Source organism: Rutilus rutilus (assembly GCF_951802725.1).
Source record: "Rutilus rutilus genome assembly, chromosome: 20".
NCBI lineage: Eukaryota > Metazoa > Chordata > Actinopteri > Cypriniformes > Leuciscidae > Rutilus > Rutilus rutilus.
The window spans coordinates 15,928,986-15,941,138 of NC_140225.1; the positions used below are offsets into that span (position 1 = coordinate 15,928,986).

General features: G+C 40.4%; 1 protein-coding gene across 1 annotated transcript in view; it reads left to right on the top strand.

Annotated features, from left to right (window-relative positions):
• The window catches only part of tacc2 (transforming, acidic coiled-coil containing protein 2), a 62,782-nt gene that overhangs the window by 12,983 nt on the left and 37,646 nt on the right, over window positions 1–12,153 (top strand). The window contains exons 6-7 of the mRNA XM_084391969.1: window positions 951–7,964; window positions 8,405–8,632. Of these exons, the coding sequence (XP_084248095.1) occupies window positions 951–7,964; window positions 8,405–8,632 (7,242 nt within the window). The remainder of the gene's footprint in view (window positions 1–950; window positions 7,965–8,404; window positions 8,633–12,153) is intronic.

Genomic DNA, 12,153 nt, shown 5'->3' on the forward strand with positions numbered 1-12,153 from the left:
TGTGGAGGAAGCATGGTTGTCATACTTTATTTGGATGTTAGTCACTGACTGTGTTTCAGCTCTGGAAACGTGATATAGTCACAGTGATTCACCAGGTTGTATAATGTCTGCTGTAATAAGGTTGTTTGCGGTTTATTTTTTATTTTTTTTGGCTGGTGCTCTTCTATCATACATATAGGTAGCCACTCACACTAATTACACTACACTAAAAGCACTGATGCATTAACCTTCATCTAAAACAGGATTTTTCTGCCAAGTCTAAAAGACTTGAGACTATGAATTCTGTGAAGGCTTTTACTTGGCAAACACTCTTATTTCAGTTTTTCAAAATTACAATATTTCAGTATTCAGTATTCTTGATTATAATCTCAATAAAAATTACACATGATTGCAAGTGATTTATAAAGTTGAAATGAGGAATTGAAGTGGTTTACCCAATGAAAAAATCATGACAGTGTATACTAGTCAAACCTTTTTGATGTGTGCACTGGTAAAAAGCCTTTTATTAAGCAATCATTTTTATAATAAATTTTTATAAGTGTTGTTTTCCAATAAAATTATCTAAACATCCTTAAAATAAGATATATTTACTTGAGGAGCAAAACTGCATGATACAATACTTTTTCCAAAAATGAATTCACTATATTTTGTTTAAAAAAAGCTAGTGAGATAAGAAATATAAGCTTAATTCAAATCATATTCTTATGATATTATGCACTTTTGCTTCTCAAGAAAAATGTTCCTAGTTTTAAGACAACAAACATGTTTTGCAGTGTGTGTGTCTTTAGTTTCTTTTGCTTTTAAAGCACTAAGTTGTGCCCATGCATGAACTCTCATCCTGTCTCTGGCATGAGGTGAAGTGGAGTGCTTCGGCTTGGTGTGGAATAAACAACTGAATGTATCCCAGAGCAGTTTTATTCTAATGTCTCTTTTTTGGTGAACGCTGTTAGCTGTGATGGTGACCAAGTTTCTACTGAGACCGCATTGCTGACCCAGAACCACTTGTCTAGCACACCTCAGCAAGATGCTCCATCCCTCAATGCTTTGGCTGCCCAGGTGGATTATGAATTCCAGGAAGCTTTAAAGGAATGTGAGGACGAAATGTCTGCTCTTGGCATAACCTCCCATGCAGACACATGGACTGCAGGTGATCTGGACAGGTGTTTCTCTTTAGCCCTGCCTGAAAATGATGAGAAAAATATCAAATTTCACGGAGATTGCCATGAAAATGGAGCACACAAAAATGACTCCTCAGCAGGTGAAGAGGGGGTGTTCAGCTTCAGAGATTATGTTCTAGGAAAAAAGCTAACTAATACTTGTACAGCTGGAGCTAAGGATGTCAAAAACATCAAGGATATAACAGAAAACCACAGTGAGGAAGCTAGCCAGCTGTCAGAGGCAGAACAGCAAAGAAATTCAGAGATAGAGACAAAAATAGACACAGCTGAGAACGTAGCTGGCCAACAAACAACACATAGCATATGGACAGGTACACAAACAACATCAGAGATGGATACAGCAAAGGAAACACTTACCCAGGATCAATCAATACAAGACATCTGCTCATCGAAATACACCCTGGAGGGTGAGAGCACACAAGATGAAAAGAAAATAAATTTTATAGCACACACAACCCAGAGAGAAACCGGAGTACTTCAAGAGTTAAATCCTGTGATCGAAGAAGTCATCAGTTCTGCAAAAGCTACACAGATGAAAATAGAGATGCATAGTCAGTTAATTGGTGATTTACTGGCATGCCAATCCCCACATATGGATAAACATGCTGGTCATACATTACACTTAGAAGCTAAAATAGGCGTACAACCAAACACACAAAAACAGGTGGAGTCAGGGACACAGCAGCAGATAAGTGGAGAGATAGAAACAAACACAAAAGTAGGATCAAGCCTTGAGCATCAAAGACCGGAATTAGGTCTCTCAGAACAGCTGAGTCCTGAGGGTAAACAATTGATCTGCTCCCCACCTCCAGAACCCAAGGCTCACCAAGCTAATTTTTCACTGGGTGATGCTCCACCTGCCCTGATACTGCACTCTCCACAGGGGCCTGAGCAACATGATGACCAGGATCAGACAGATGGACTCTACAAATCAATATCAGAAGGTGAAACCATACACCACAACCACTGTACGACAGGGGAAGTAAAACATGAGAAAAATGTGTCTGATGCATCTGCTGTTGTGATTGATTTCGGCCAAGCTAAAACAGCCCCTGAATATGAGCCTGAAGGGAGATATGACTTAGAGACATGTCCACTGGAGCCGGAGAATGGACCTTCTTTAGGCAGTGGAGCTGACGCAAATGCAGCACTGTGGGGGAATTCACACTCTCTGATCCGAACCGGTGCAGAAGAAGAAGAAGAGAGTGCTCTTGAACAGGCTTCAGCAGAGTCCGCTGCCTCCACATTGCTACAAACACCCACGATGCCAGAAATGATAGAAAGTGAGGGAGAGAAGAAGAGAGATGATGCGTTCCAAAGTGTCGCAATAATAGTACAAGCAGCAGAGAGAGAATCGACAGTGCTGGAAGCAGATGAGTCTCCAAGCTCACAGGGAACATTAACTGAAATTACGGCTGAACAGGGACGGCAATGCACCTCAGTAATCTTTCCAAAGATTAAGTGCTCACCTGTTCCGAAAGAGGAGGCGACTGAGGAGAGCTGTGGCAACAAAATGCCACACAACTCGACAGAGAGCGAGGGGAAGGGAGGGGGTCTGCCGATCGCACTCTCCCCAGCTGGAAACAAGGATACAGGCACGGTCGACACAGAGGACAAAGCTCTGGTCACATATTCCTCTCCAGGCGTCCTTGGAACATGTGACTGGAAGGTGGGGAGTTCCCGATCAAAGAAGAAAAAAGGAGAGAGTGAAGAGGAGGGGAAAGAGACAAGCGAAGGAGGAGCACAGAACGCAGCACATGCCGGCAGGGTGTCACAGACAGAGACAGCAACCGAGACGTGTCCATCCCACGACATCACAGCATCACTAGCGGCGACACAAGACGAGAGTGACCTCATCCTTCCGGTCACAGCAGGCACAGCCCCGTTTCCTCTGACCATCAACAGAATAAACGACTGCGTCTCCATCAGCCCACCCCCTCCTCTTTCACACATAAATTCTACAGAGACAGAAACGCAGAGAGAGGAAGAGGCTAATCTAAATCCAAGCCCAAGTGCATCAGGAGCAGAATTGCTTAGCAGTGATAGATCATTTCCGCCAGCATTTTCTTTGGAAAACGAATGCCTCGCTGCGCAAGTCAACAATCAACAGGTACAGAGCTCTTCACAAACTAGAACCACAAGCTGTGACACATCCATCAAGACAGAAACACAGCAACAAAAACAAGAAACAACTCCTACAAGTGAAGACACATCTCAATCAACTAAGCTACAAGTGAACATGAGGGATATCGCTGGAAGTTGTACCAAGGTGGAAGGGCGTATGTCTCCCAAAGGTATGCAGAGCTCTTTTGACGACCAAAAGGATGCAGCGCTGAAAGGCCAAATGGCTGAATGTGCCTCTCTGCCTCCACTGATGGTGTTTGAAAGTCTACGACACCCGGTAAAAGAAACTAGCTTTAACTTTAAAGGTTTTCTCACCATCAACAAACCAGAAATAGAAAAGGAAAAATCCAGTGCATTAAAAGAACCTACTGCTTTTGAGGAAGGAGGTAAAGAGGAAAGAAATTGGAAGCAAAAAGTGGAAGTGGAAACGACATATAAAGGGTCAAAGGACTGCAGAGAAACGACCAGCACATCTCAAGAGCAGGGTGAGACTACTATAAAACTTGAAGAAAATGTTAATGTAAATATGGGTGGTTGTGAAGAAAGTAGAAAAGTGACAGATGAAACTGATGTTAACAATGCAGATGAGACCACCAGTGTTACTGAAACAAAGGATGTGGATAATGAAATTCTGGAAGAAACTGAAGCAATTAAACAGAACCAAGAATATAAAGAGTCTTTGAATGTTACTCAGATCAGTCCAAATGATACAGATGAGTCAGCATCCACTGAGAAGAATAGTGTTTTACTACAGGACGTTTCTCAAGAGAGTCGTAACAGCAGTCCTGCTGTGGATGGTGAGCGGGCTGATATTTCTGTGTCTGAAGGAGTTGAACCGAGACATATAGAAATGCTATTTGGCAGCAAGGAAAAGCTGAATGAAGAGACTGACAAAACAAAGGGATGTGGGTTACCTGAAGCAGATGATATAGAAGTAATATGTCCAGGTAATTCAAAGAATTTTGTGAATGACAGTCAAGAGCATGAGTTATGCATAGAAAAATACACACATGAAGAGGAGTCACAGGTAAAAAACAGCTCCATGTCTCCAGCAGCAGCTCCAGACACAGACAGCATGTGTCCTTGCACTCAACCAGAAAACAAATTCAACACAGAGCATCCTACTACAACCTCAGAGGTGCCACTCCTGTCAAAAGCTGTTAAGTGTGCAGACATGCTGACCTATCAGACAGAATCACAGTTTAGTGGTGAAATAATGAAAAGTGATGCAGTGGATGCTGGAGACACAACAGTCCCCTCTCTTCCTGCAGAGGAAACTATAGTACCAGCACAAAGTGATCTTTCCTCTACCACCAAACAAAGCACTAACAGTGATGCCAGAGATGTGTCTGTCATTGTACTAAAGGCTCCAGGCCCAATGCTGAGTCACTCTGAGTCCATTAATGACTGTGATATTGCTGTAGCAGGAACCGGGGAGCATTGCAGTGTGAACCCTGTGTTTAAGTCTGATACAGAGATTGTAAATAATATTGCAGACCAAACGAATCAACAGTCAGATGTAAATGAAGACATGTTAAGAAAACAAAATGCAGATGATCCGCCCTACACTGCTGGTGTCTCCGTACAGGAAATTGCAGCATCATCTGGGTCCCTTCTGCTCACTACTGACAGACCAGAACAGGCAGTTTGTTCACCGCTAGTTTCAAAAAACCCAGATCTTGTTGTAAATGCAAAGATGAAAGAGAATGAAGCATCTAAGGGCACTGTAGAATTTGATATTGGTCAAAAAGGGAAGAGAGAAGGACATGTAAATTCTAAACATGAAAATGATTTATGCAGTGTACCTACAAATGTTACAACAGACAATGAGTTAAATAATAAAGACAAATCTGAAAAGTCCAAGCAGGTGAAAGGAGAAGATCACAACAAGGAGAGTGTGAAGGAAACTGAAGAAAAATCCAGTGCAAAAAATGAAACTAGTGCCTCTCAGGAAGAAGGAAATGAACAGAAAAATGTGAAGCAGGATGAAGACAAATCTGAAAGATTCAAGCAGGTGAAAGGAGAAGATCACAACAAGGAGAATGTGAAGGAAACTGAAGAAGAATCCAGTTCAAAAAATGAAACTAGTGCCTCTCAGGAAGAAGGAAATGAACAGAAAAATGTGCAGCAGGATGAAAAAAAGGAACAAGAAGAAATGGCTTTTAGGGAGCAGAAGGACAGCAGAGTGGAAACTAACTCTGAAGCATCTTGTACTGATTCTCAACCTGCTTTGACAACACAGAGTCCTAATGATGATATCAAATGTGATTCGCTCCTGATGCACTTACAGGGCGATACACTTCTGACTGAAGAACCTGTTCAACATGTGTCTGTAGACAATGTAAGAATTAATAAAGATGTATCCGAAGGGTTCAGGCAGGTGATGGGAGGAGAGCAAAACAAGGAGTGTGTGAAAGAAAATGAGAGACACAATGTAAAATCTGTCACAGAAAAGGACAGCAAAGAAAGGACACATACTTCTGAAGAACAGGATAAGACTGCTGCAAAAGAAGATTTTGATCAAACACAAGGAGAGAACCAGACATTAATAAATCACTTCAAGTTATCAGGAGAAGAAAAACTATTAAATGAAACCATTCCAAGAGGAAAATTGCAGTCTAGTTTTGTGCCTGATCCTGATTTAACCTCTAAAGGGATTATAGAAGAGGCTCTGGGCTGTAGAGGGGCACCAACTGAAAAATCTCCTCCAATCATTGATCAGACCCTGTCTGCAGTGGTGAATGCTTTTCCTGAGAGAGACCACACGCAAGATCCGTGGGCCTTGAGCCAGTCAGATTTGGTATTTTCACAATCCCAAGAGCTTCAGCAGCAACATAAGTTTATAAGTGCTCCAGAAACAGTGTTAAGTGTGGGTAAAAGCAATGGTTTAGAAAATGCTGAGACCAATAATCATGCAGATGCTGAGGCAAGTGAAACGCAAGAGAAAGTGATGGTGTATTATAGTGCAGAGGCTCAAGGTTCCCTAAACAGCACATCAGAGAGTGCCATACGGGTGGGGGGCAATGACAAAGATGTTGGTGTGTACAATGTATGTCCACAGAATGAAGAGCAGAGTATGCAAAAAATAGATCTTAGTGGTGGGAATTTTCCTGTTTGTGTCGAAAGTATTTCAAGTGAAATTCAAACACAGCCCGCTCTCAACTCGTCTGTCACAGCATTGTCAGCTTCTGAAACTTCAGTAGTCAAAAAGGTTATAGAGGCTACAGAGGCAAAAGAGCCTTCAATCTCAGCATCACAGGAAAGTGTGAGTAAACATGCTGAATGTACCAAATCACAGACTAGTGTGGACGAGCATGGAAATGTGTTGGATGAAATCCTTGACACCAAGAAAGGCTCAGAACTTGAAAGTGAATTCTCTGTGCTTCCCAGCCTCTCACACCATGTAGCAGGACTAAAAACAAATGATAAATATTTCGGTTCTGTTACCCCTGGAGACATTGGAAACACTGAGATCCAGCGTGATTCAATGAGTGATATTGCACAGATGTCTCCTGCAGGAACTTCCCAACTTCAGCAAGCGAAAGAGTTCGTTTTTCAGCCCTCTGATGGGCAACTCTACACCACATCCACTTTATCTGCTTCTGTGCTCCAGGAAAGTATTAAAGAGGAAAAAGAGATAAGTGTGGATCATGCTTCTAAAGATTCAGTGGAGTCCAATACTCCCAATTCCTCTCAGCAATCTGAGACAGCCGTCTGGAGGATGGAGCAGCTTAATAAGCATTTGTCAGAGCAATTCCCAGTCCGTACCCAAAACACAGAGGAGCAGGATACACAGTGTTCTGAACAGCAGTCACAACTTGTAAGAACTTGTTCAGGCTCTGAAAACACAATCAGTACTATGAAAGCAGAAGACACCGTTTCAAATGACAGACAACAGCCAGAAGGAATTCAAGAAAAGATAAGTAAACAGATAGAGGATGAAGAAGAGAATAAGACAGTTGAAAAAGAATGCATAGAGATGTCCAAAAGGGCTGAACCTAAGTCTTCAGAGTCTGTAGTGAAAGAAAGCATATCTAAAGAAAACCAAAGCAAGCTAGAGGAGCACTCTTTATCTTCCCCTGATGAAGCAATAGTCGGTAATGTAAACCAGCCAATAGAGGAAGTCACTGATGGGACACTGATTGAAATGAAAAAGGTTGTGTCATTGTCATACCCTGAGACCGCTGTCTACTTGGTGACTGACCCCCAGGATTCCCTCCAGCCCCCTCTCACCGTCAATCAACAGTCTAGTCAGCAGCCCACCAAGTCTTTTATTCAAACTTTATGTGAAACTGTCACAGATACATCTAAAAGTAGCAGCAAGCTAAATCCTGACGTACCAGATAGCTATTGTGGAGACATAGAATCGCTTCTTACTGAAAAAGCAATACTGAAAGATTACAGTGAAGTCAGTGAAGAGGAAGTCAGCAAGGTGTCAGAATCGGCAGATGTGTTGCTGGGTTCAGACCCAGGAACCGTTCAGGTATCACCGATTAAAGACAGTTCAGATAGACAAGACCTAAGTGTAGTCTTTGTACCTGAGAGGTCAGTCAACTCTTCTGAAAGTTCTGATTGGCTCAGAGCTCTGAAGGAAGCAGCCTCCATGTCTCAGATCATTCCAGAGCACAGAGATGAGACTACCTGTGGAGCTACAGAAAACAGGTACTTTTCAAATCGATGTGGTTGTTTTTTTAAATGAGAGACAGTGAGGGAAAGTGACTTTGTTGCACTCATAGAAATTTCTAAATAAATGTAGTGGTTTTAATTGACACACACAGATACATATTAAATGATTTATTAAGAACAGTGTATCACAGAACCTGGAATAGAATTTCATCATAGATGTAAACAAGTGTTTTATGATTGTGTGATGTTTTGTGTGAAAAGCCCATTATCTCCTGAGAGTGACCTCAACAGTGACATCAACTCGTGCCCTTTAGGACAAGAAAGAATCCTTTCATACCCACGCACAAACACACACTGGGCTTCTCATATTTGAGCGCAACACATACACTTGCATGCATACAGGCTATAAGACGTTTGCATTGAGACAAACAGTAATGATTTATTCATCTGCTTTTTCTGTTTATTTTTCTTTCCAGACCATTTGAGACCCTCGGTTCGCCTCAGGCTGAACTAGAATTCCGAACCCCAACTGAGGAATATTTCCCCCCTGCTCCTGATGAGAGTTTCCCCCCTGCTCCTGATGAGAGTTTCCCCCCTGCTCTTGATGAGAGTTTGCCCTTTGCTACTGAGGAGAGTTTTCCCACTGCGCCTGAGGAGAGTTTTCTCCCTGTTACTGAGCAGCCAGAAGAACAAGAAGACTGCAGGTGAGACGTTATAAATACCGCTTATGCACTTGCATTGGTTTGTTATTGAATCTACTGCTACAAACCACACAGGAATGTGAATGACTATTTTTGGACACAGGATGTAAAAATAATGCCGTTTAGGTCCAGGGAATAACATTATTGATAGAAGGCTCATGCAGTGCAGTTGGGGGCATCACTGGTGATTTTTTTTTTTTTTTTTTTAAATAAAAGTCTGTGTTTGATGTTTGTCTGGATGGTCTAAATTGGATATTTGTGATGGATTCTGTCTATTTCCTTGCTTAAATTAACCATATTGCTATGTGGGTGTTCAAAGATCTATTTGTTGAATTGTCTTTAAAGAACAGGTTTAACACATCACACTTGGCTTCCTTTAGGTGACTTTTCTTGTTCTCTCTCATTTTGAAAGTACTCCGCACTCCCTCTCTTCATTCTATATCTGCTCTGTTGCAGCAGCCACAACAGATGAAAGTGGAGCACTTGGTGCTTGTCAGTCAAAGATTTTAGCCTCATTTAGAAAGACACGTGGGAGCCCGAGAGACAGAAAGATAAAAGGAAAGAGAGAGTGGTGGACAAAATGATAAAGAATAAAAATGAGGAGAAAGAAGAGAGACAAACTTTGACTGTGTACATTTGACCCAGTATCCATGAGCGCCCCACACTTTGTTGCTTGACACAGATGTGGACTAAAGGAATTTTGCCTGTATTTGTCAGTATGTGTGTGCATGCACATGTCTTGCTAAAGCATGCATATGTGTTTGCTATTTGCACCAACGCCCTCACATGAGGTCATACCAAGAGGTCTGTCAGTCTGGAACAAAAGCCATCGTTCAGGGCAGCTCCAGTTGAGAATATTAGCCTACTCAGTGCGAATAGATAGATAGATAGATACTCACAAGAGACTGAGAGAAAGGGAGAGAGATAGGGAGAAATAAAAGAGAGAGGGAGTGTAAAGTGGCTGCCTGAGGAATTTTGAGTGGCTTGCCTAAAAGAATAGTCGCACACTTTACTTTGGGTGCTGATCTCGGGTGAGTTCTATACGGTCCTTTGCTGTTTAAAATGATGTTTTTCTCTTTTGATTTGACTAATAGTGAAAGTTGCTGAAGAATACAGGCTTATGGGTATTTGGAGAGATGCTAATTACAGATGGTTTGTGATGATCTCACTAGAATAGATGGGGGGAGGGTCAGTAGGAAGACAGGGAGGAAATAAGGAAGTGTGTTGTGAAGTCTCTCTTTATGTCTTTCAAATTTACTGGCTTGCATCAGACAACTGATGATAATGATTTGCTTAGTGTTGACAGAAGGTTAAATTCCGTTATTGTAAGGAATGAAGTAGATTACACAGGACTTTATGGTTGCAGTCAAAAGACCTTTGCTCTTGGTAATGTAAGATAAACATTTGTAAAAACCTTGTGTCACTGCTAGACCTGTTTTTAGACTTGAATCGATAAAATGCTAATACATAGTTTGTGGCATGTGAATTTACTCTATTGAATTTTGGAATAATCAGAGATGGTGTTTTGAACTATACGTGGCTTTTGAGGGTTTGTACAGTAAATAAAGGAATTACAGTGCACAACTATTGCCTGAAGTTTATAGTCAGATGTTTTAGGCTAACTACCAACTTTCCACATCTATGAGCTAATATTATCTTGTTAAGGTAACTGTGCCAATTTTAATAAAAGTTTGAGCAGCTACCATTTTGTTAAAGCTCTTAAATTTCCCTTCAGAGGAAACCAGAGAGCTTATTTTCTGTATTATTTAGGAAGCTGCAAATCTTTCTTATAGGCTACTAGATCCTCAACAGCTGAATGGAAACACAGCAATGTTATAAAATTACTATAATATCCAGCTAACTGCATTTGTTTTGAATTAAAATGTAAGGTTAAGTTTATTTGAGAGCTCATGCTAATTTTTATAGTGCCTACCACACAGTTTCCATTATAGGTCGCATACAACAGTATTCTGTGTTTCCAACTTTCACACATTTTATATAGGGCAGCTGAATAATGTCATTTCCAAATTGTTCCATGTAATTTGGATGGATTGTTCCTTATTCCACATTTGATGGTTCAATTCAATCTATTTTGAATCCACTTGTAATTTTACATCTAAAGTGAATGAATGTTTCTGTGTGGATGCAAAAGCTCCCGAGAGAGAGAGAGAGAGAGAGAGAGAGAGAGGTGGGGGTTGGCTTGGAAACTTTATGATGCGTGACTAGAGCTAAGCAACAGTTACCATGGCAACAAGTGTTATCCATAGCAATTATTTTTAGTTAATGAAATAATTATTTTAGGGAAGCTTTTAAAAGAGGCGCTTAGTCAAAATGTTTAACAATTAATTGTTCATTACAAAACAAGACAATAGGCCCTAATAATTCTTGTCTAATTATGCTTTAAATATTGCTGTCAGTAAGTTTGATGGAGTGTGTCTGTGAAAAGGCTGTATGGTGGCTACACTAACAGTAGTGACCTTGTTATTTTTTATGGCTAGTAAAACAGCAGCTCCCTCCTGCTGCCTTTATTTTCTGCAGTCTGTTTGCTATTAAAAACCCTGTTTGGACTTATTCCTATGGACACAGCTGCTCCTGGGAGATCAGATTGTGTGTTTGGGCTCTTTCTATTAACTATGGTGCATTATAAAACTTGTTGTGTACATTAAAGTTGTGTTTTGTGGTTATGTCTAGCATGCAATCTCCCACTATTCGGCTAAAGCAAAATAAGGAGAGGATCATAAGAGTAGGCCTGATTAGAGGGCAATTCTGCTAACTGTCTACAGCTGTTACTGAAAGGATAGCGCAATGCTATGTGCAGTTGTTTAAGCAGTGTGGTGGAGTGAGTTGTATTTTTAGGATGTGACATGAGGCACACCCCTTGATAGGAGCAGCTGAAGGGCTGTCTGCTGCTCTGCCTGTTGGATTAGGTTTTGTTTGTGATATTGCTCAGCTATTGCCATTTTTCCCTGCCAAGAGTGTAGTAGGGTGATTTAGTAGAAGTGATATAACGTTATGTGATTTATTATTGTATGAACAATTATACAATGTAAATATATACAATCAATCAGTGGTCTTGGGGTCGGTAAGATTTAAAAAATGTTTTTTAAACATCTTATGGTCACCAAGGCTGCATTTTTTTAACTTAGAAATACAGTAAAAATAGTAATATTGTCAAATATTATTCCATCTTAAAATAACTGTTTTCTATTTTATTATGTTTTAAAATTTAACTTATCCCCAATGATGACACAGCTGAATTTTCAGTTGCCATTACTCCAGTCTTTAGTGTCACACTGAATGAAACCTTGATATATTTTTTCCAGGATTATTTGATGAATAGAAAGTTCATCAAGATAAAGATATTCAAATAAACAGATTTGAAATAGAAAAATGTTGTATCATTAAAAATGTCTTTACTATTACTTTTGGATTAAATTAATGCATCCTTATTTAATAAAAGTACTAATTTCTAAAAAAAAAAAAAAAAAAAAAACCTGACCCCAAACTTTTTGTAGATTTTATTT